Source organism: Asterias rubens, chromosome 1 (genome assembly GCF_902459465.1).
Source record: "Asterias rubens chromosome 1, eAstRub1.3, whole genome shotgun sequence".
Classification (NCBI taxonomy): domain Eukaryota; kingdom Metazoa; phylum Echinodermata; class Asteroidea; order Forcipulatida; family Asteriidae; genus Asterias; species Asterias rubens.
Genome location: NC_047062.1, coordinates 28,297,568 through 28,322,614, shown reverse-complemented (window position 1 = coordinate 28,322,614; position 25,047 = coordinate 28,297,568). Strand labels below are relative to the sequence as shown.

Sequence of the window (25,047 nt, the reverse complement as noted above, 5' to 3'; positions counted from 1 at the left end):
CTCGAAATCGGCTGCTGTCCGTTTCCCTGCTGCGTTGCTTGTTGGCCCATATTATTGTTGTATCTGTAAGAATTCTGTCTTGGGTGCGGACACTCACGTGCAAATTGTCCTCTATTGTTTCTTTCATGGTGCCTCCAGTTCGGTCCATCTTGCCTGTACTGGTTCTTTGCTTGGTTGCGTTGACCATATGCCGGTGATGACGTCACTCTATCGGGCTCAGGTTAGAGCGCCACGTTCATCAGACAGTGAGAGAATCTTGTCGTGTATGTCTTTAGTTTCTTTATTTGGCTCCCATTCTCCGTAGATATGGGATGTTGACATCCAAAATGTACGATGTGGTCTTCCTGTGATAATTTATCTCGGGATGACGTCATCCTAAAAGCAGGATGTCGTCTTCATGTGATAATTTATCTCAGCATGACGACATCCTAAAAGCAGGATGTCGTCTTCCTGTGATAATTTATCTCAGCATGACGACATCCTAAAAGCAGGATGTCGTCTTCCTGTGATAATTTATCTCGGCATGACGACATCCTAAAAGCATGATGTCGTCTTCCTGTGATAATTTATCTCGGAATGTCGACATCCTAAAAGCAGGATGTCTGTCTTCCTGTGATAATTTATCGCGGGATGTCGTCTTGCTGTGATAATTTATCTCGGGATGACGACATCCCAAAAGTAGGTTGTCGTACATGTACACGCGGTCTTCGCGATTTTTTGTTTAGTGTAGGCTTACGAGTGACACCCATGCAGTGAACGGCATATGATTTCTGACGTTAACGAAGGGTAACTAGCCACTAAAACAAATGATTAGGCCTAGGCCTATAGGCCTAAGTTGTTAGGAATCATTAGTCGCAATTATATCAGTTCACCAGCAGGCCGATGGCTCTTACGCAGCGTGCTAGTGCTAGTGCTAGACCTATTTTGACCAATATGGCCTTTGCTTTGGGTATGGATTCAGACTCCGATGCATCTTGCACCATGATAGGCTGCTTGGAAAAGCTCCGAGTCCGACCAGTATACGACCCGATTTCTTTTTAAAAACTATACTATTATTGTATGTTGGGCTATAATGGACTATAATGGTACAGATGATTAATATTAATGAAAATACAAAAAAAAAAAAAAAACTCTTCCTAAAAATATAATGGAGACACCAGAAACCAGAAACATAGTTTGCATAAAAACCATAAAGGTCATTCGATCGCCGCTTGAGGGCGTGCCAAAATGAACGTTCGATTGCAACTATTTTTATGTACGTACGTACGTACACATGTTAATTTTATTGTTATTTCCCATCTCTGCTCATGCTCATACAGTTCCTGAACTCGTCCTCTCGTCCTGTTGCCAGAAATTAATAATGTCATCCGATGAACAAAAGCCACCGAAAAAGGACGTAGTGGACGTCCTTTTTATGCTGGGCGCATATTCCAGAAAGGCCAAGGTGCCGAAGGGTGCATCAAGGACGTCTCTTGATGAGATCGCTAAACAGGTACTGTGTAGGCTATTGACTGTATAGTGGACCATGCCTGTCTGTAGAGCTACATAGCTAGAATAGAGGCCGTTTCCCCAAAGAAGTGTGAAAATCTATAAATGGTGTGAATCACTCTTAAAGATGCTATGTCAGATTTTTTTGAGTGAATGGTATTTCAAAGAGTATCACCCGCTCTAACGAAAACAAGTTTAACTTTAAGTTTCAATAGTCAGGAACCATGACAAAAATTTAAAACGTTTCTTATAAAACACATAAGAATTGGTCACGTGATATATTATCGGGATCCCGACAAAAACTAATTTTGAGCACTTTATTTTACTGCTACTAATAATTGGCGGACTTTTTCGAGCAATGGCTCAAATGAAAGCTTGTAACTTTCTCGACCCCCATCAAAATACCTATTGAATTACAAATCAAAATGTTGGGGTCAAATCAGCCAAAAATCTGACATAGCATCTTTAATAGCTTCTTTTCATTGGAAAAGTAAAGTGTGATGTCACAATACAAAACAAATGGCAATGTTGACAACTCATCTGAAGATGAACCATTAATATAACTTATTTTTAGTGATTGGTGAAAATGAGCCCAGCCAGATAGACTTCCTGCAGGCATGATTTAATTTTACACAGCCCAATGGCATTGAATGGAAGAAAGTGAGACCCTTGAATGTACAAGGTCACTCTTTTTGTAAAACAAAGATAATACATGGTTTATACTTGGCTGAAATAACAGTTAGTTGTGCATTTCATTATTTATAAAACCCCAAAACATGGATTAAATTAATTGGTGATGGAAGGTGGGCAATCCAGCAGAGTTTATAGCCTAGTAAAAGGATAGAGTTTTGTTTTGAGAAATTGAAGAACACCTGATCTTGTATTTAAGTCGTGGTTTTCCAGATTTTATAAATAATAAATGACATTTCTGACATTTTATTGATTCTAACTATTTGTGCATTTTGCATTTGACTGCACATTTTTCATAGGCCTTCTTCTTTATGGGTAAAAGGCGAGCAAGAGAAAACCTTTGCAGTGCAGACAATACTTATGACATACTGTTTTTTTTTTACAATTTAAATGCAGGTACTCCCAGGTACTAACATCTTCAAATACTATGATGAAGATTGGAAGGAGTGGGTGGAAGTTCAGGAAGGAAGAGACACCATTTCAACAAAATCTAAAATAAGAATTGGTGAGTTATTTACTCTGTAGTAAATTTACAGAGTGATTGATTAACTTTCCTGACCATTTGAACTGGATTTTTTTTTTCATTTCTTTTTCAGATAGTGTATATTTTGCTGGCACCGGCTAAGTTTTACTAAATGCTGTTAAGCCGTATAGCCCCTCAACATACGCGTCTGCTGCTTACCAATGAAATTGGGGACTTGTTGATTTTTAAAGCAGGTGTTGAAAAATTCAAAAATCCACTCAACGAAGTTACGTTGTACACATTTCACTCCACGCAGTTACATTGTGAAAAATCCATTATGACAGAATATCTATTATTATTAACAAACAAACTTAACAAGCCAGAGTCTTGTTGGATAGATTTCCGAATTTGTATGGCTTAGTATATTTTAATGGGTTCTGTGAGCGTGTAAACATTGGACTGTTCTTGCAGTCAGTGTGCAATAAATAGATTAGGCCAAACATTTGAGGTGTATTTCAACTTTTTATTTAAGTCGCCCTATGTCAGTTTTCGCCATGTCACAAATGATGGATAATATGCATGAAATGTTTTTACCTAGCTTTTATTGTTTCTGTTTTCAGAGTGTGTCCCAAATGAGAGTGCCACTGAGATAAACAAAGGTACATGTACAATTTGCATTAATATTTTTTGCTTCCCTTCCCTAACTGGAACACTAAAATTTACTAAATGTTAAAACTACTAAGAATAATACAATGCCAGTTTACAAATTTTTGCAGTTTATAAAAACAAGTAAGTGCATATTATTTTATATTCAGTTTTTAAAAGTATAATGAATAGGGTAGATGGCCTTAGCTTTCGATCCAATCCGGACCTTCTTCAGAGGCATAAAACAAGTACAAACAAATACATCTCCATTTATAGCAAAGGAGAGGGGGAAAGGGATTAAGGAAAGGATCCAGAAAGAAGCGGGAAAATAACAGCCAATCAAAGTTTCTATTTCAGAAACAATATTGATGGCTATGAACCAATAGGACTGAAGTGGCGAGGACAAAGGATGTTTAGTATGAAAGGATGAGTTACTGGACCATAAAAGTGGTAAATGTATTGTTCGACAACAATGCAGGGAGACATGAAAGGGTAGGATTAGAGAGCAAGTTGCATCATGATGCAACTAACAATGGTCAATTAATAAGAATAGCAAGATCAAAGGTATGATGAGGAGTCTGTCCTCCAACTGAGACATGAATAGGTTAGCATGTGAGGGTGCCATTTTGGTACCCATGGCAGTACCCTGTACCTGTAGAAAATGCCTGTCAGAAAATGTGAAATTATTCTTCATTAGAATGTGGCTCATGAGTTCCTTAATATGACTCACTGGGGGCGGGACTGATTACTAGCATTGAGGGCAGAGACACATGCACTCGTGCCTTCATGATGGGGTATGTTAGTATACAGTGATGAAACATCAAAAGTAACCAAAATGGCAGAGTCAGGTATTTGGTGCTTGACCTCATCTAGTTTGTGGAGAAAGTGTTTGTTATCCTTGATGAAGGAAGGAATACGGCAGACTAAGGGTTTGAGAAAGAAACTCAGAAATGCGCTCTGTGGGGCTACCATTCCCAGATACAATAGGTCTCCCCGGGTTATTGGGGTTGTGTATCTTAGGTAGAAGGTAGAACCTTGCTGTACGGGGGTCATGTGGGAGGAGATAGTTAAATGTATCTTTCTCAATACCATTGGCATTATAAATCCTAACCAGGGTGTCACTGATATCTTGGGAGAAAGATTCAGTGGGATCAGAAGCACATTCAATGTAATGATCAGTGTTACTGAGCTGTCTAAGGCCCTCAGCAATGTAGTCATGTGTGTTCATGACTACAACTGCGGACCCCTTGTCAGCCCGTTTAATCACTATGTCTAGTGATTGGAAGAGTTGTGTAAGGGCATGCCGCTCATCTCGGGGGAGGTTATTGGGAGTAGGGGTACTGGGGGCCTTAAGAACCTCGGAGTTAACCGAATTGATGTATGTCTCTAGAGACACATCTCGGTTCTTAGGGGGTACCCAAGTACTCTTTTCCCTGAAGCGGTTGCGGGGAATACGTTGGGTCTCCTCAGATGACTCGTCATCCATGGAGGGCTCTACATGAAAGTATTCACGTAGGCGTAACCTACGATTGAATTGGGCCATGTCCTGTTGGAAAAGAAGTTGGTTAGGTTCTCTGGGTGTGGGCCAAACTTAAGACCCCTTGAGAGGAGTTTAACCTGTGGGTCAGTAAGGACCATGTCAGACAGGTTAACTACAGTACTGGTCTCTGGCAACCTAACAGTAGGAGGAGCAATGGTGGCTCTCTTACTGTGGAAACGTCTATGGGTGTGTTTCTTATGGTTAGCCAGGACATTCATACGTTTCTTGTTCTGTTTGTCCTTTAAGGTGGACCTTAAGTGGTTGACGTTAGACAGTATGGTATCTTGTAACTGTTCATACTCGTCAATAGAGCATGACTCCTGGAGTTGAGACTCAGTGTCTGTTATCTCAAGTAACTGGTTATCAATTAATTGTTGGCATTGATTTTCCAGCAACTTGATCAAACGGAAAGACGTATTAGTGTCTTGTTCCATTTCTTCAAAAAGGATGGGTCAAGGTCCCCAAAGGAAGGGGTACACTTGATCTGTCGGCCTTTGGGAATGATACGGGACAAACGATAAAAACGGTAGTTATCAAGATGTGACATGTAACGGGTGTTCTTTTCCTTAAGCTTACGAAGCTTGTGGAAAATGCACTTGGTGTCGGGAGCAAGTGCCATAATGGATGGGGGAATACAGTCAAGGGGAAATATGTTAAATCATTCCTGTGGAGAGAACGGGTTATAAATCCTGTACAAAATTGATTATTAATTAACAGACGCGAAAGGAAAAAGTAGAATAAAACTGAGAGTAAATTGGGTTAACAAGACCCTGTAAAAGAACGGGTTAAACCTGCAAAAAATAAATTATGTACAAACCTGAAAAGAGCAAAAAAGGGTTAACACAAACCTGTTGAAAAAATGGGGGTTAACATAATCCTGTAAAAAGAATGTAGTCAATAAACTTGTTTTAAAAGTATTTTGAGTAAAAGATATACCACGCGGGCCACATGAAGCCTATAACCAGTGAAGCCGAAGTGTTCGAAACAATTTCGTCGCCATGTTGTTTATTATGAAGCCTGAGCCTCACTGAGCCGGAGCCTGAAAATACCAAGCCTGAAGCCTCAAGCCTGAGCCTTCGATTCGAAAACGCTCCATGTGCTTTCTCAATGACATTCTTAATGCTTGCATTTCCTTTTTGTTGAGTGAAATTAAAAACAGCGTCAAAAAATGAAATTTTCTGCTCGGTACTCACTGTTGTTTTTCTGCCGCATCGCACCAGCCTACTACATGGGCGTCGCCGCTTACAATACCCGCCGTTCACGCATAAAGCTTGCACGCACTGCCTTGTATAAACGCCCCTTTCACAGAATGGTTTAGTCCGACTCCGCCGCGGCTCGGCAGTTCGTCGATCTACATGCAGTAGGCTGGTGCTATGCGGCAGAAAAACAACAGTGAGTACCGAGCAGAAAATTTGTTGACGATGCTTTTTAATTTCACTCAACAAACGGGGGAGCCTTATATAGTTTCTAGAAGTAGAAGTATGCTAGGACCTACACCAGAACTTTGTCGTACTTGTCATGTCATGATCTACATAGCACGGTATAACCATGGAGGTGTATAAATAGATTTATATTAATAAACATAAGTATAAACCACCATTACTTAGTCACTTTTTGTCACTTTAATTTTGAACAATATCAGTGGTAGGGTCTACTAAAAAGTTGATGGTGTGAGAAATAAGGAAAAAGTATCATCTGCCACATCAAGTTTAAAAAATGTATGATTGAAAGCTATTCTAATTACGTCCACGTCATTGCTGATTAGTGTGGCATACAATTACAAATACAAATTGAATCAAGACAATGTAACCATTGATGGGCTTTATCCATAGAGCTACATCTAGACTCTAGTAGTAGAAGGAGCCGTCTGATGGGGACACACAAAGGAAAATAGTATTGGAAATCGATAAAAAGACAAAGGAATGAATGGAATAATTAATGAGGACACACAAAGGAAGGGATTACAGTTTTGGGGACACACAAAGGAGGGGGATTAAGATTTTGGGAACACACAATGGAGGCCGGAAGAAGAAGGGATTAAGATTTTGGGGACACACAAAGGAGGGGGATTATAATTTTGGGGACACACAAAGGAAGACAGAAGGAGAAGGGATTAAAATTTTGGGGACACACAAAGGAAGACGGAAGGAGAGGGATTACAATTTTGGGGACACACAAAGGAAGATGAAAGGTTGTATGAAATTTTTAATGAGGACACACAAAGGAAGACGGAAGGAGAAGGGATTAAAATTTTGGGGACATACAAAGGAAGACGGAAGGTTGAATGAAATAATTACAATAGGAAGATGGAGTTTCATCATACCTAAATTAAACGTAAACAGAACTATAGTATACAGGATTAAAATGATCCCCCATCATAGGTATAACTAACAACTTAGTCAACTATATTGACCTATTATTTTCTACCCTCACCTGAAAAGGAAATATTCCATCAGTTATTTTTTCAGCAGGACTCCAACGTGTCTTAAAACATTAATGCAGTTAAAGTAATCTCAGTGAATTCACTAAGTTCAACTGAAGTTATTAAATATAATAATATTTGATTTTATGTTATGTTACTTACACTTTTAGTGTTTAAAACCATTATGCAATTACACGTCGAATATAATGCGAGCTTATTTCTGTATTTAGTTTTTATAAAACAAAAAATTATCATTGGAATAAAAAAAAACGAACCCCCTAATTTGAGATTACCTACATGAAACGCGTGCAGTAAATTCGATTCTTTATAATCGAATATTCGGATGTTACTTGAAAAGGAAATATTCCATCAGTTATTTACTCAGTAGGACTCCTACGTGTCTTAAAACATTCATACAGTTAAAGTAATCTTAGTAAATTCATTAAGTTCAACTGAAGTTATTAAATATAATAATATTTGATTTTATGTTATGTTACTTACACTTTAAGTGTTTAAAACCTTTATGCAATTACACGTCGAATATAAAGCGAGGTTATTTCTGTATTGTTTTTATAAAACAAATTATCATCGGAATAAAAAAAAAAAACGAACCCCATAATTTGAGATTACCTACATGAAACGCGTACAGTAAATTCGATTCTTTATAATCGAATATTCGGATGTTACTTGAAAAGGAAATATTCCATCAGTTATTTACTCAGTAGGACTCCTACGTGTCTTAAAACATTCATACAGTTAAAGTAATCTTATTAAATTTACATATGGTGGTGCTCCCTTAGCCTTACCGGCCTTCTTCCGTCCCTCTCCACTTGGCTTTTTGAATTTTCCGTGGGCGATATAATATTTAAACAGAGTATGAAAGATTAAATTAATCCCCGTTATAGTAAAAAGAATACATGTCATTTTTAGTATATGGAGAGACTATTGTAAACATTCCTATACTCTTTTTTCTTTAAATTTTAAGTTAAAGCGTTACGTTCAATATAAAATTGAATCTTAAGAGTGTCAAACGTCTTGAGCCATTTTACAAACAAACATATATTTGTTTAATACTACGAGAAAAATTGTGCGCTACCATGGCTAACGGAAGTTGGTATCGTTCATTGTTGCCTCCCATGACTAAATCAATACATGTGATGTAAAAAGAAAACGCAGTATGTAGGGCTTCACCGTTTTAATTTGTCTAGTGCACTCACTGCAACATCACATCCAGTATGATATGGGATGGCATAGTTGCATGCTGTGTGTGGTGCACATGGTGATGGCCCTATACTTACTCACTTGGGTATTTCCAGGCTTCTGATTGGTTATAAATTGACTGTTGAAACAAAGGGGGCTTGAGCAGCTGTTGAATAATTAGAGGGGGCATATATTGTTAAAAATCTAGGGGCAGTGACATAATGACAATTTAGCGGGGATTAAGGCATGAGGCCCCTACATTCGTTTTTTTTTTTACAAATGCTCAAACTGGCAAAAGTTTATGGTATTTAAAAGGATTGTTCTTCTCCTTTTTTGGAAGACCTTTGGAATCATGTTGCCCAACGAAGCCGGTATGTCCTTATAAGGTGCTGCACCCTTAGCCAACTTGCGGGGGAAATACTCATCAGACATTTGTGGTGGGAAAGAATCAGTACATCGAATCAACTGAGTTAAACAATTTATCGCTCCTTCACATTATTAAACGGTTCAGTGTAGAATAACATCGATTTTATCTTGGTTAAGGGTCATTCATAATAGTCAATGCTAAACAAGTACGATATGTTTTCGAAATTGTGGGTGGGTTAGTCAACAGAAATAACTGAAAATCAAACTTAATTTTTGGAAAAAAAGACAAGAAAACAGAAAAAGAAAAAAAATCGGGAAAAAAAAAATCAATTTAACATTATGAATAGCCCCGTATTTGAAACAATGACTTTTTCCCCGCTAATTTAAATCACCTGTTTTCGTGTCAGGTTCAACCAAGGCAAAGGCAGAGGAAAGTAAAACCTCGGTGGTCGAACCAACCGAAGATAAGCCAGTGACGGACGTAGGCATTGGACCAGCACTCGGTGAGAAACCCAACCAGGAAGGTTTGACTTTAATAACTCTTCTTCTTCTTATTGGACATTGTGACTAGCACAGATTAACTACAACGAAAATAGAAACAAAAAGATATGTCACAAGAAATACTCAGTGATTGTACCAATTGATTGGACCTAACCAGAATAACCACATTTGCAAATAAAGGACTGAATAAAGCAATGTTTACATTGACCCATGTGCCTGAAGTGAAACTATTAAACCAACTTGACCCTGGGCTATAATTACCACATAAACACAATTAGCAACTGACTGAATCATAAAATATGATGCTATACTATCCAGTGTGTTATATCAACCAACGGCAATTATGCATGTATGACCCGAAAAAATCCTCAATTACATGTGCAACCAAATTAAACGCATTGACAAAATACAACTATTTTAGCCTTCAAAACGGTACCTAAATATAACACAATCACTCAATCAGCTCAATAATTTAGTGGCTAGAAAATTAATGCACATACCGTTTCATAAACCTTGGCGGGAATCTAATACTTTGGTAGCCTTTAGTTAAGGTGCACGCGGCACACCGGATGGCACGCCGACCCTAAAAATGTAAAGCACGAAAAAGACTATCACCGCAAGCAGCGAAGCCGCGAAGCGCCTTTACCAACTCGTTTTGGGGCCTTATGGCTTTCTTTACATTTGCCAACGATTTTGGTGGGAGAAAATGTAATGCATAATGCATTAGCGTGGTGAGTTGCTGGCCAATAAGAAGCCACAATTACTTGCATGACGTCACAAGAACGTTCGATGCAAATTTGTTACATTTTCTCCCACCAAAATTGTTGGCAAATGTAAAGAAAAACATAAGGCAGTCTACCTGCAGTACACTAATCCCCATTGTTATTTATCTACAGGGGTATGCGGCGTTTTTCATGCGTGACCTCAGTTTGAATACTAATGAGTCAAAAGGGCTACTGGAATTCGGTCATTTTCAGCTATTGCTGAAAAGTCTCAACCAAAATAATGTACCTGCCAGTAAATTGAAACGAAGAGCATATCTGTCGTTATGTATAAAAATAATCGGTGCAACTCAAATTGTAAAAAGAAAAATTTGTACGTAAACAAAGTCAGAAAACAAGTCACAAAAACACGGAAAATGTTCATGTTATGAATGTCGGCAACAGTCCCCAATTAGTATGTATGGATAGATTATTTCATATTCTACCTGGAAATGTTAAAAGCGAGACCGGATCGTTCCTAGTCCAGTCAGGATACCAGATTACGAAAAAGTCAACTATTAGACAGAATGGTTTTCTTGCACGGGTGATTGGCTGACGATGACATGATCGACTGATAGGGCAGCATGCATGCTGTTTTTCAAGTACGATTTGAAACTTTGCATAATGGAAATAAGATATAGAAGAGTTTGGGGTAACACCATGAATGAATCTCTAAATGATTTGGGGTGGTTCTGAAAAGAACCGTTGGATTAACTCGACGTTTCGATCAGTATGCTCTGATCGTCTTCTGGAGAATGCTGTTTTTCGTTGGCATGGTACCTTGACCACCAAGCCTAAGTTTTTTATTGACTTATTAACAAGTTACCTTAACATCAAACGGGATGTACCAGCTGGAAATTATAAGTGACGTTACTATTATTATTCAATAATACTGCATTATTGTGTTTGATAAATGGTCGTTCTTTACATTAGTTCAAAAACGATTCACCAGAGATATCTCACGGACCCTATAAATAGAGTCATTTTTGGCACATAGTTAATTTTTGCACATTGCTAAATTTACCGAAATGGCTGTCTTTAGAAAAGGTCTGATATCTATAGTAAGTGGAACAAATGAAAGTCCGCATGCTCAACATTCACACTTGATCCTGCTAGGAGGATCAAAGGAGGATCTTATCTCGAATGGGCGATCAAAGGGCGATCTCCGGCGAGTGTGGACGCGATCAGGATCGGGATTGATTATTGTAAAAGAACGGGTTAAACCTGCAAAAAATAAATTATGTACAAGCCTGAAAAGAACAAAAAAGGGTTAACACAAACCTGTTGAAAAAATGGGGGTTAACATAGTCGTGTAAAAAGAATGTAGTAAATAAACTTGTTTTAAAAGTATTTTGAGTAAAAAATATATTATCAGTACACTATGGACGTTTTCGAATCGAAGGCTCGGGCTCAGGCTTCAGACTGATGCAGCCATTTTGAAGCCGCGTACGAATCGGAGGCTCCGGATCGGGCTTCGAATTTGAGGCTTCGATTTTGACTAAAAAGGGCGCCAGGTGAAGCCTCCTCAAGAAGTGGCTTCGCCAGGCTTCATGGCGTCAGATTCGTGATGATAAAACTTTTTCTTGCGGCAGCCATTAAAATCCTCGGTTACCGTTTAATAAAATTTACAAGTTTGGCTCTTTTGAGCGCGTTTTACTATTTTTAACAGCAGTCTTCACCTGATATATCACCCTTGAGAAGGCGAACAATTTGCATCAATGATATTAAGGTAAGTTTTGATATAAAATGTAATTTTTTATGATAATTTACTTCGCGTTAAAAATGACGGATACAAGTACGTGTGGTTTTGGTTTATTCTCAACATTTACTGATGAAGATAAGCTACATTCGGGAATTATTTAAACAGGACAATATTTGTGAAAGTAGGACCTGTCTTCTTAACTTGTTTATGGTGTTTTTTTTTTTTCGTTGACAGAAATAAAATACCTTATCTGCTGATAATAAAAACGAAAGTTTATTATTTAAATCAGGCAGGCCGAGAGCTGGATAGTGATATTAGTTATTAATATTGCGGTTTCGTTTAAGCTGAACCGATTTTTTTTATATATGTGACGGTCATGAACTATTACATATGCCCACAGTCTATTTTTTATTTAACTTCACCCTCTTACGTAATACCTCCATATAGCGCCCTCCAGCGATCTCATTTTCGCGGGCTTTCAGTTCATAAGATCCCTAGACGAAGATCTCATCACACCGTATTTATCTTCGTCAACAGGTAATTATGTTTTATATTGTTTAAGGCTTACCTTTTGCGTTAATATTGTTTTCTAAATCATTCATTATGTTCCGTTTACTGTCATAGTGTTAGTTGTATATATTTACTGTTTAAATCTTTGATTTATTGACTCGTTTGCCATGTATAACGGAGTCAAACGAGAGTTACCCTTAGTTCATGTTCATGCCTTAAGACAAATTATGTATTCGTTTTGTAAATTACATCGGGACAAGTCAGTCCCTTTAGTGTAAATATATCTTTAGTGCATTTATTAAGTAAGCTCTGTTTTGGATCCAGCTTACGGTTAGTTTATATTTTCCTTTGATTTCCAAGATGGCGGACGACGCCTAGAATTATGGCGTGAACCGCAGGTAGAACTGTTTGTTTATTTATCAGTGTTAATTTAATATTCATAATTATTATTGTAAAAGTTCATAAGATCCTTAGACGAAGATCTCATCACACCGTATTTATCTTCGTCAACAGATCCATGAGTGTAAATAAACTACTGGAAAGCTAACAACTGAACAGCCGTGTCAATCTTGAATACAGTCAGAGGGGTCACATATATAAACATTACATTGAACACCGTTGTTACTTATGAATAATATTTCGCTTTGTTCCCCTTTTTCAAGAAATGTTTTGTTGTAGGCCTACTTTTTTAATAATAATATTTCATATTGTTTACTTCTGAAATATGACTGATGTATCGGGTATTTAGTAATTTATTTGAGTTTTCTGAAGGGAAATACATTTCTTGGCAACTTATTAAAATATTAGCCATGAATGAATGAATGATGATACATGTACACTTCCTGCATCAACTTATCAAGCAGGGGCTACATGGGATTAAGGGCTTGTGGATTAAGGATTCCAACTTGTTTGTAGAAGAGGACTGGCATTCATCAACATTCTTACTTGAATCAACTTTCATTGTTTTATTTTATCGTGTAGGCCTACAAGTACAATGTAGAGTTGGAAGAGTGACTTTGGTGTGAGGAAAGCCACCAGGCCGAGGTTCAAGTCTAATAGGGGCAAAAGGATACTTGGACAATGCCCATATCTGTCAGGTACGGTATGAATCACATAATTGGTTTTTACCCATATACACCGGTGTGTGTTATATAAGCACGGTATACTCAGTACTTACCTGAGTTCTGTGAAAACAAAAATCACAGGCAAATTACTCAGGTGGGATTCGAACCCACAACCTTTGCAATTCTAGAGCAGTTTCATGCTAAACAAGACCACCGAGTTTGCCCAGTAGCTGAGGCAGTCTGAATCCTTAATTTTAGCAGCCGGAACTACAAATGATAATAAAATTGCACCGGGTTACGAGTATTCTTGGTTTTTACTCCGGTAAGTATTGAGTATAGTGCTAACACCACATCGGTGTATATTGGTAAAAACCAAAATGAATACTATAAATATCAAGGCTGTGGTATTATTCACTCCGAAAAAGACGACGGTCTAAACCCACCCGTATACATTGTGCGTAGTGTGTAATCACACCGCACGACCCACCCGTATACACCGTCACATTGCTGAACACTTGTCGTACGACAACTGTGCACAAGTCATCCGCACTCGTACCACTAACCGCATGCGGAAGCTGTGTACGGGGGCGTCGTGTCGTGCGATGTGGTTAATTTTACGCACAGTGTCCAATGTTTACGGGTGGGTTTTTACAGTGGCGTTTTTTCGGAGTGACAATTTGACTGCCGTAGCAAGGCTTAGCAAGGCTAACCCGACATCCTTTTGAGATGTTTCCGATAATCAGTGGTGATCTGGAGTTCCAGAGACTTCCAAGTCAATCCCCCCTTGAATGTTAACCTTTGTTTTTTATATCTAAAAGGGGGGGGGGGGGTAAGAAAAAGAAAACTCTCTAAACCAACATTAAGCCCAAGAGTTAAAAATCAATTTTGTTAAAATACATTGTACAATGATCACCCAAATGGTTTGATTAATGCTATAATTTTGCAATTTACGTTGAGGGCTGCATTGATTATTTGATCTGATACATGTACTCAAGCATTGATTATTTGATGATACTCGAGCATTGATTATTTGATCATACTCAAGCATTGACTATTTGATCATACTCATAAGATTGTATCTACTTCTCATTTCAGTTACAAGGATCTGCAGCAAAGCGTCAATGTGAGAAACGTATAATGTGCTAGCCAGTTCTGCATCAAAGCGAAAGACCTGTTAGTTCATTTCAGAAAGATGTCATCAGTAGGCCTGGGCAACAAGTGAAGTTTACTACTCATATAGTGCCAAAAACATTGTAGTCACGACTTTGACACTAGTTGCGACTATTTTAAACTTCCAAGATACATTGCGGCAAGTTGTTTGCCGCAGGCCCAATCAAGTAAAATTTGTGCTAAAAGGATTGAAGTTGTTGGGAATAGTCAAGAGCGACACAATGGGAGACTTTCCAACGCTAGGTGGCAGCAGACTTACCGGGTAAACTTCATTGTTTACGTAGTTATGAGCTTGCGCATAATTCTGAGAACTATGGCTTTACCCGGTAAGTCTGCTGCCACCTATCGTCCTAGAAAGTCTCCTGTTGGTTAACCAAGCAATAGCTGGACTGTTTTTGTAGTAGTCATGGTAGCACGTCAACTATCTGAGTAGTAGAACAATAGGAGACTTTCCAACGCTAGGTGGCAGCAGACATACCGGGTAAATTTCCATTGTTTACGTAGTTCTGAACATGCGCATAATTCTGAGAACAATGGATTTACCCGGTAAGTCTGCTGCCCTCTATCGTCCCAGAAAGTCTCCCATTGCATTTGTTACTCGACAAGGCAATCAATAGTCTCTACTTCGACACTTGTCACGTTAGTCGCTCAGGCTTAGTCATCGGTAGAGGAAATATCACCTGTGATTCAGCAGAATAAACTTCACCAGTGTCGATAAAGATATCAAGCTCAATTCTAACTCTGTAAAGTAACATAAAGCAAACTGACCTGTCCTTATTTGCTAATTTTTGCTAGCAACTATTCTACAGCTGAAAAATACAGTACGAAAAAGCTTGACAATTCCGAAATACTAACCTAACAGTTGACGAAGTAATCATGATTTTTTACTTTAAAGTGAAGATCATCATAATTGCAATGAACTTAAAAGTTGTTAAGTAACCTAACATTTTCCCAGCCTAATGGGAGAACACAAACAATTATTTACTAGCACCGTCTTTGTAATCTTAAAAAAGTTATTTAAAAAATCAATTGCTGTAAATTGATATTTCTTGTGTTTAAAAGTAACTCAATTTATGATAAAATAAAGTTTTCATTGTAGTGCAGTATAGCTTGTATGCAGTTTTTACTTGAGAGTCATAGTATATTATTTGTATTCTAAAAGAATACTCTAGTTTTCAAATAACAGAACTTACCTTTCGAAATTTCCCTGCTTTCCGGTTTCAATGCAAGGCATGTTGTTGACATATTACAACAAAATAAAGCTATGTTTTCAGAACATTTTTGGTCCATTTCGTTGTTGATGAAAACAACCATGATTTATTGGCTTTCACTAAAATAAGTCATTTTTCAATCAAGTGAAGCTAAAAGTGGGCTGCTTTAATTATTACAAGTTATTGAGGTATTTTTACAATATTAAACCATCAGAGAGCGAATATGCGTTTGTTAAATTACAAATGGTATGATTATGTGTTAATTTTACATGTAGTAGGCTGGTGTGATGCGGCAGAAAAACAACAGTGAGTAGAACATTTTTTGAGGATGCTTTTTAATTTCACTCAACAAACGGGGGAGCCTTATATAGTTTCTAGAAGTAGAAGTATGCTAGGACCTACACCAAAACTTTGTCGTACTTGTCATGTCATGATCTACATAGCACGGTATAACCATGGAGGTGTATAAATAGATTTATATTAATAAATATAGGAATAAACCACAATTACTTAGTCACTTTTTGTCACTTTAATTTTGAACAGTATCAGTGGTAGGCCCTACTAAAAAGTTGACGGTGTGAGAAATAAGGAAAAAGTATCATCTGCTACATCAAGTTTAAAAAATGTATGATTGAAAGCTATTCTAATTACGTCCACGTCATTGCTGATTAGTGTGGTATACAATTACAAATACAAATCGAATCTAGACAATGTAACCATTGATGGGCTTTATCCATAGACCTATATGTAGACTCTAGTCTAGACCGGATAGAGGAATAAGAGATGATTGTATTTTTGGTAAAACAGTCATGACAGTCCTCGATCATCAGGACCTTGTCAATGTTTTTTTCTGTTACAAAGTGTTGCAACTTCTCGTCCTTGACTTTGTCATAGTCGGCTCTGACGGTTGACAGACATAGACGAGCAAACCTAAAAATAGTAATTTTATCTCGAAAAAAGGTCGCCTTTGGAGTTTGTCTTTAACTACCGTGTCTTGGCACATTCACTTTAGCTAAAAATTACCTTAATTCGTCTATGCCAGAACTATTTATTCTTTCAAGCAGCTCTTTCTCGGTCACTCCTGCCACATCCATTTTGCAAACCGATCGATCGTGTACGAACGTTGAACGTTGTTTACTTTTTTGAGCGAGGTGCCAAATTTTGCCCACAGTCTACCTTAAATAAGGTCTATTAACAAACGGTTATGCACACACACGTGACGCGCTCTCCAACAATAGGAGTAGAGAAACTGTCTGGGGTATTTATGAATGATATTTTGATTAAAATGACTTCTGTGTTACTTTTCTTGCCTCTTAGTCTTAGATCTCAAATATTAAATTTGGTTCGAGAAATTTACTTTTGTACGGCTGGAAGTAACTCTAAATCTGAAGATCACGTGATTTATCAGAACCACATTTTGGTTCTAATAGATCACGTGACTGTTGTATTACACCCTTCATCAACCGAAGTTCACTCCGAGGTGCGCATTAATTGAAGCATATTTGTCAGACTCTGTATAGAAAGGATGTAAAAAGAAAACACAGTATGTAGGGCTTCACAGTTTTAATTTGTCGAGTGCACTCACTGCAACATCACATCCAGTATGGCATGGGATGGCATAGCTGCATGCTGTGTGTGGTGCACATGGTGATGACCCTATACTTACTCACTTGGGTATTTCCAGGCTTCTGATTGGTTATAAATTGACTGTTGAAACAAAGGGGGCTTGAGCAGCTGTTGAATAATTAGAGGGGCACATATTGTTGGAAATTTAGGGGCAGGGACATAATGACAATTTAGCGGGGATTAAGGCATGAGGCCCCTACATTCGTTTTTTTTTTTTTACAAATGCTCAAACAGGCAAAATTTTATGGTATTTAAAAGGATTGGTCTTCTTGGTTAAGGGTCAAACAAAACAACAACCAGAAGAAACATTTTTCGAATTATGAATGGCCCCTTATATGAAACAATGATTATTTCCCTGCTAATTTTAATCAACTGTTTTTGTGTCAGGTTTAAACAAGGAAGATGCATCGAAAAAAGCAAAATATGAAATACTTTTGAACGAACGTATCGGAAAGAAGAAAGTGACGGAATTACCAGGCATTGGACCAGTAAGCGGAGAGAAACTCAAGCAGAAAGGCTTCTTGTTTGTATGTTCACTGCATTAGTTTCATTACAACGACAGTAATATAATTTATTTTCATGATACCAACAGATTTAAATCAAGTTGATCAAATTACAACAACTAAGCTCCGTCACTTGAAAATGAAGGCTGAATATATTAAGAACATAAACTTTGAAGAGACCTACGTCATGAACTGTTGCTTCGTTTAGAAACTTGTTTCCGGTCATGGTCGCTAAAACACGCCCTCTGACGGTAGTAATTATAGGGAAATAAGTTTGCAATCTGTATAATTATTGTTAAACTTATTTCAATAAAGTTAATCCCATTTTTTGTATGTATGTTGGACTAATTTTAGAAGTTAACATAAATTCTTACTGGTATGGAAATAAACTTAATAATTTACTTTTAATTTGATTTTTATTTTATTAATTAAATAGATGAAACATCTTGTTGGAATTTACCTGACAATGCATGGAAACGAGAAGGAAAAAGAAGACTTCATCGATTGGTTTTGCGAAAAGATAGAGGCTAAACGTCGTGAGGATGCAATTAAATGCTACACACTTTTGAAGGAATGGACCAAAAAACACATCAATATTGATTCCAACTAGGCTTTGTATTTAGGTAGAGGTAGCGGAGGATTAAAAGGTATACCAATCAAACTTCGTAGCATAGGGAAGGAATTAGAACCTCGTGCGCAATGTGTAATTCATGGGGTTATAACCGCACTTAAAGGGTTTAAATGGAATGCACTGAATCTTCTATGCAATAAAAAAATTGTATAATAAAATTTAAAAAATGGACAATAATAATAATTAATATATAGCGCATAGCGAACTATGCGTAATCACAATGGTATGTTACGCCGAACACCATCGTAAAAACTGGTACCCGCTACCTTACAAATACCCTTTCTCACAAGTTCACTAAAACAATGATAAAAGTATAGTTTTATGATTATACAAAATATTGTTTATACATTATTGAATGTACTATTTTTAAGACATAGTTTAATAAAAGTGAATCAATTCAATTGTTAAATAAATAATAGAACAAACACACTTCTCAAAGTAATTTCAAGCTACACAATGCTGTGCTTCTGTGGGTATTTTTATTGGAAAAAGACAACAAATTAATCATAGAATAAATATTATATTAGGATTGGAAAAAAATTGTTAAATAATCAATTAAGTTTATCGCGAAAACAGTTACAAGTTAAACTTTTTATAATTTCAAGATGTTGGCTATTAAACCATACAAAAATATCACACTGAGTTTTGGTGAAGAACTGACATATTAATTACTTATTAAAAAACATATAAACATGTTCTCACACTCATCTGTTTTCATGAAACTGCAGCAGACCTTCATACTAGATTGTTTTGCCACTAGGCATGTTTCACACAATAATAATGATAATATTACTAATCATCATAATAAACTAAACATTTATAAAGAGCTTTATACGAAGTGCCTCACTGGTTTTTAACAAATTATATTAAATCATTTATTGTTCATAGTTATGTCACACTTTGCTCAGTATTTAAGATTGAATCGCACATAAGATCAATCTTAGCTCTAAGAGAGAGCCATAAAATCTTGTTTTGTTGCAGAATGCGGAATGCTTTGAACAATGACGATTTTCATGACTTATCAATATCTGTTTTTAGCACGTTACATTATTACCACCTAAAAAAAAACTTTTGTTAAATACATATGAAACATTAATCAAAACAAATACATTCTTTCATTTCATTCATGCACTCATAATTATAACAACCTTGGTTTAATGATAAAACAAAATAATAATTTGACATACAAATCTAATTTTCATAAAAAAAGAAAATTAATTAAATACAAAAAGTAGTTTGCATTGCATTTGAAACGAGCAGAATTTAAAAAATATATCACAAAGAGTTGGCAAGCAGTTAAAAGCTTTACTTGTTTTAATAAGGGTCGTGTTCTCCTGAACAAGTAAGGTTTATGCTGATCATTCTATTTGCACTGTGAAATCGAGATTATCGCCAGAGTGTATTGTATCTTAACTTACTTTTTATCATCTGGGATAATTTTATGGGTTTTGGTAACTGTATGTAATATTGTTAACTCTTTATATATATTAGTTGTCTTGGACATGTTTAAAATTAGTCAGCTTTTCAAGCATACACTTACTTTATTTTGAAAAAGAGCTGAATATAACCAAGTTTCCATTTGTGTCAGTCATCAATAATTTTCAATAAGTCATCAATGGTTTTCTTCCTATCTCTCAGGAAGAGAACAAAGAGTCCTCATTCAAGGTACATCTTCGGATCCATCTCCATTGCTTTGGGGTGTGCCCCAAGGATCTGTAGTAGGACCAGTTCTTTTCATCTGTTATACAACACCAGTTCAAGATTTAATTCATGCGCATGGTTTCTCCACTATGATATACGCAGATGACACACAACTCTATATTTCCATGAAATCTTCAAATCGGGACCAGATGATGGGGAAGCTTGACACCTGTCTGAAGGAGGTTAGAAGCTGGATGGGCTGCAATCATCTGGTCCTTAATGACAACAAGATGGAAATTCTTCATGTAGCTTCCAAATTCAGACCATGTCAAGAGCTCTCCCCGATCAATATAGACAGTGGTCAGGTCACATCTTCAACATCAGTGCGTGACCTGGGTGTCATCATTGACAAGAATCTGAACATGAGTCGTCACATCAACATAGTCTGCCGAAACGCCTCTCTTGCTCTGAGAAGGATTGGAAAGATTCGCTCCTTCTTAAACAAAACTACTACTGAAACCTTGATTCACGCCTTTGTCTCATCTCTTCTAGATAACTGCAACAGTCTCCTGTACGGCATTCCTGATAAAGACCTCTCTAAACTCCAAAGAATTCAGAATTCAGCAGCACGGCTCATCGCTAGATCAAAGAAGCAGAACCACATCACCCCCATTCTACAAGAACTCCACTGGCTTCCTGTCAATGCTCGCATACAGTACAAAGTCCTGCTCCTCACGTTCAATGCTGTCCATGGTCTCTCCCCTCATTACATTTCTGAACTGATAACGCCATACACCCCAACAAGGTCACTTAGATCCTCTTCACAGCTTCTCCTACAAGTTCCCCCATACAGAACAAAAACGTACGGTAAAAGAACCTTTGCTTTCAGCGCACCCACACTTTGGAACTCTCTTCCTGCTACTCTCCGTTCCCAGATAAACCCGGATCTCTTCAAATCCCATCTCAAAACTCACTTATTCACTAAATCTGTTTTGTAATATTGTATTGTTTAGTTAAATTGTTGCTTTCTCTTGTATAAATTAATTTGTTTATTTGTTTTGTAAAGCGCATTGAGAGTACTTGCAGTACTGAATTGCGCTATATAAGCATTTCTTATTATTATTATTATTATTATTATTATTATTATTATTATTAATTGCTATAAAGATTGCGAATGGTTGGAAACCCAGGATAGACCCAGGAAGTACCCCCTTACTCAGTGGTAGCACACTGAACAGGCAAACTAGATTGTGTACAGAAGAAAGGCGATTGTGGTTTACATCAGTCCATAAATATTTAGCAAGCTGCCCACAGGTGGCTGATAGGTGCGGGTCGATGGGCTGTACTTGTTTATCTGCAATCAGACACATTAAAACAGAAAAACAAGAAAAAACTAGACATAGTGTTTTTTGTTAATTACAAAAACACGGTGTTCGGTTGGACGTTACGTGATGACGTAGTTCAAAAACATTGAACCATAAAGATGTTTTTATACAATGTGTCGTATTTTATAGTTAAACTTGTGTCACACTTTTGAACGCCTTGTTTCTTCACAAATGCAATATGTTTGTGTGAGATTGGCATCAGTTTTTTGTTTGCAACTTATGAAAGCCCTTTAAAAATCTAGCTCACCCCTGCACTTGATGCTGTACACAGATTTGATAATCAAAAGCGCCCTCTTTGGTGGGCAAAAAGAGAGCGCTGTAGGGAAATCCCCAAAAAAAATTCGCGTCATATGATTTTTACAAATTTTAAACGTTGTTTTATTGTTATTTAATACCCGATAACGTCATTTTGAAGGTTCAACTATCTGTTGAGTTTCAAGGTTCAAATCGATCTCAATCTTGAGTTATGCCGTAGATAAGCTCAAAAGTTGTTTTTTTTATGGAAAAAACACGAAGGCAAACTTTGACCCAGGGTAACGACCCAGAAGTTTAGGTCGTACGATTTTGGCGTTAACTTTTCAAATGTTGTGTAAGTCTTAAACTATCTGATGCCTTAGTATGAACATCATAGCTGTTATAATCGTTGAGATACAGCAACAAGCAAATGATCATTTTTGAACATTAAAAACCCTGTCATGACGTCATCAATGACGTCATCATTCCAAAAAATTGGCGGTTTCATCTAATCACTATAACCTATGTACATACTAAGTTTTAAGTTTGTACAAGCTTTACTTTTGTTTTAAAGCTCAAAAGTTGTTTTTTGATGAAAAAATGCGAAGGCGAACTTTGACCCAGGGTAACGACCGGAAGTTAAGGTCATACGATTTTGGCGTTAACTTTTCAAATGTTGTCCAAGTCTTTATCTATCTGATGCCGAAGTATGAACATCATGGCATTCATATTCGTTGAGATACAGCGAAAAGCAAATGTCGTTTTTCAACTTTAAAAACCTTGCCATGACGTCATCAATGACGTCATCATTCCCAAAAAGTGGCGGTTTCGTCTACTCACTATTGCCTATGTACATATTAAGTTTTAAGTTTGTACAAGCTTTACTTTTGTTTAAAATTGCTGGAGAAGGTTCGCAGGGAAAGAAGAACACGAGGAAAAACTAGACATAGTGCTTTTTGTTAATTACAAAAACACGGTGTTCGGTTGGACGTTACGTGATGACGTGGTTCAAAAACATTGAACCATAAAGATGTTTTTTATACAATGTGTCGTTATTTTATAGTTAAATGTGCATTACAGATTTGAGAATCCCCTTAAAATGTTTTAGAAAAGTGTGCCATAATGCGATCGTTAATGCAAAGCCACCCCGGATTTTTAGGTTTAGTTTTTCAACTGAAAATCTTATGTCACGATAAAAAGCCGGTTCTAAACGAAAGCAAGGTCAAACACTAACACAATACTTTTGTCGTGGTCAAGACCATAAAAATAGCTTATTGGTAGTATTTGTGATGCTCAAGATATAAATTTTCTAGCTATTTAATGTAATGACTTCATCAATGACGTCATCAATTCAAAAAAGGTTGTGGTTTTTGTGCGAGACGTTATCACTCAACTGTTGCGATTTTCCGCTCTGCACATAGCGCTCAATGTTTCTAAAATCTTTATACCCAACAGCGCCCTCTTTCGTTGGACCAAAGAGAGCGCCGTTGGATATTCCCCCCCAAATTGCGCGCCATATGATTTTTACAATTTTTAAACTTTGATTTATTGTAGTTTAATGCCCGATGACGTCATTATGACATAGTTAGGTCTGTGGTGTCTTGATACCAAGGTTCACCTATCTGTTGAGTTTCAACGTTCAAATCAATCTCAATCTTGAGTTATTCCGTAGATAAGCTCGAAAGTTTGTTTTTTTATAAAAAAAACATGAAGGCGAACTTTGATCCAGGGTAACGACCCGGAAGTTAACGTCGTACGATTTTTGCGTTAACTTTTCAAATGTTATCCAAGTCTTTATCTATTCGATGCCTAAGTATGAACTTTATAGCTTTTATATTCGTTGAGATACAGCAACAAGCAAATGGTAATTTTTCAACATTAAAAACCTTGTCATGACGTCATTAATGTCATCATTCCAAAAAAGTGGCGGTTTCATCTACTCACTATTGCCGATGTACACAGTAAGTTTTAAGTTTGTACAAGCTTTACTTTTGTTTAAAATTGCTTGGGAAGGTTCAGAGGTAAAGAAGAACTCGAGGAAAATTAAATCTATGAACAGATTGTTGATAGCTTTTTAATTTTCACAGAAAGTAAAAGTGTAAATCTATTACATTTATACCTTTCTTTGCACAGAAAACAAATGCTAAGGTTATTACTTATTAAAGCGATGTATTTTATTAGTAAAGAACTAACTATGTGCAAAGTTTGAAGGTTTTGTGATCCTTGTGATGTTGAACTCAAGAGTAAACTTCTTAAAAGGTTAACTGGATTTGGGGAAACTTTATACGAAACAACAGTTTACTAATTTTAGACTTGTGAAGTAAATAACTGTAAAAGACTTATTTATTAAGTATTACAGAGGTTTCGCAAGTGTACGACACGGGTACAGATACAACTACGATAACTGGGATGCACGTTAGATTTTGTTAGGCATTAAATAAACACTTTTTTTGAAAAGCAATGATTTGTACACAAAGCTTTACCGTGTAGCGCGCTAAACACTGCCGTGAGTGCCGGATAGAAACACCCTTCACGAGTCGATGTCACGAATCCGCTTCCCGGTGTTTAATCAAAACATAACCAATGTTCGTCTTTTTCTGGTTGCATTTTCTCACATAATTAAAAGTCATACGAATCACTGAAGTTGGTGGCCATCTCAGCGAAGCTTCGTCTTTAATTCCGTTTTGATAATTAAATCATGAGAAGGGCGAACAGGGCACAATTTGACGCCGAATATGAGCGGACTTCAATTGTAAAATGTTGGTACACCATTAAACTAGCGCTACGTTGTAAGTACAATTTGTAAATACAATGACCTGAGACTTGTCAAAACATGAATGGAAATCACGCGTACAGTCAAACCATAGAGTAAGGACAGAGATGCACTATTCCGAGCAGAACACACAGGCCTCGTGGACTGATAAAGGTGTGATCAATGGAGCGGAACGGCCAGCCAAAGCGCTTTTGCAGTGTACGCAGTTATCACGCGGGTCAACACGTCCGTGGGCTTTCTCGTCCGATTTAGACCAGAGTTTCAGGTCAAGTTGGTATCATCTCTGTGGGAAAGTTTGAGCAGGATCACTCATCTATAACGGGATGCAAAATTTATGTTGAAATGTTACGTAGTTTTAGAGATCAAAAATTGTAAAATTGTTCAACTTTTGGTTTGAACCGGAAGTCAAGGTCAAATGGGGTCATTTTGTGTGTAGCGTTTTAAGAAGTTTGATCGACCTGTCCGATGATATGTAGATTGTCAAAATCCACCATGTGGTTCAGGAGTTATGATTTCTTTAA

The 25,047-nt window shown here is 37.1% G+C and overlaps 1 protein-coding gene and 1 long non-coding RNA gene across 2 annotated transcripts; both read left to right on the top strand.

Annotated features, from left to right (window-relative positions):
* The first annotated feature begins 131 nt into the window (after positions 1-131).
* Positions 132-20,218, top strand: LOC117292733. Its single transcript, XM_033774885.1, has 8 exons — positions 132-263; positions 1,320-1,492; positions 2,575-2,683; positions 3,262-3,300; positions 9,222-9,338; positions 17,747-17,886; positions 18,299-18,509; positions 20,132-20,218. The coding sequence occupies exons 1-7, from the start codon at positions 188-190 to the stop codon at positions 18,470-18,472; spliced, it is 828 nt and encodes a 275-aa protein (XP_033630776.1). The 5' UTR covers positions 132-187; the 3' UTR covers positions 18,473-18,509; positions 20,132-20,218.
* On the top strand, positions 11,344-15,017 carry LOC117292742. Its single transcript, XR_004519315.1, has 3 exons — positions 11,344-11,805; positions 13,289-13,385; positions 14,448-15,017. It is a non-coding gene; the product is annotated as an uncharacterized LOC117292742 (long non-coding RNA).
* Positions 20,219-25,047: the final 4,829 nt, after the last annotated feature.

Coding starts and splice junctions, on each gene's coding strand:
- LOC117292733 (XM_033774885.1), top strand. CDS start 188: ATGCCGGTGATGACGTCACTCTATCGGGCTCAGGTTAGAGCGCCACGT. Junction 9,339..17,746: donor TGAGAAACCCAACCAGGAAG/GTTTGACTTTAA, acceptor TTTTTGTGTCAG/GTTTAAACAAGGAAGATGCA. Junction 17,887..18,298: donor AGCAGAAAGGCTTCTTGTTT/GTATGTTCACTG, acceptor TTAATTAAATAG/ATGAAACATCTTGTTGGAAT.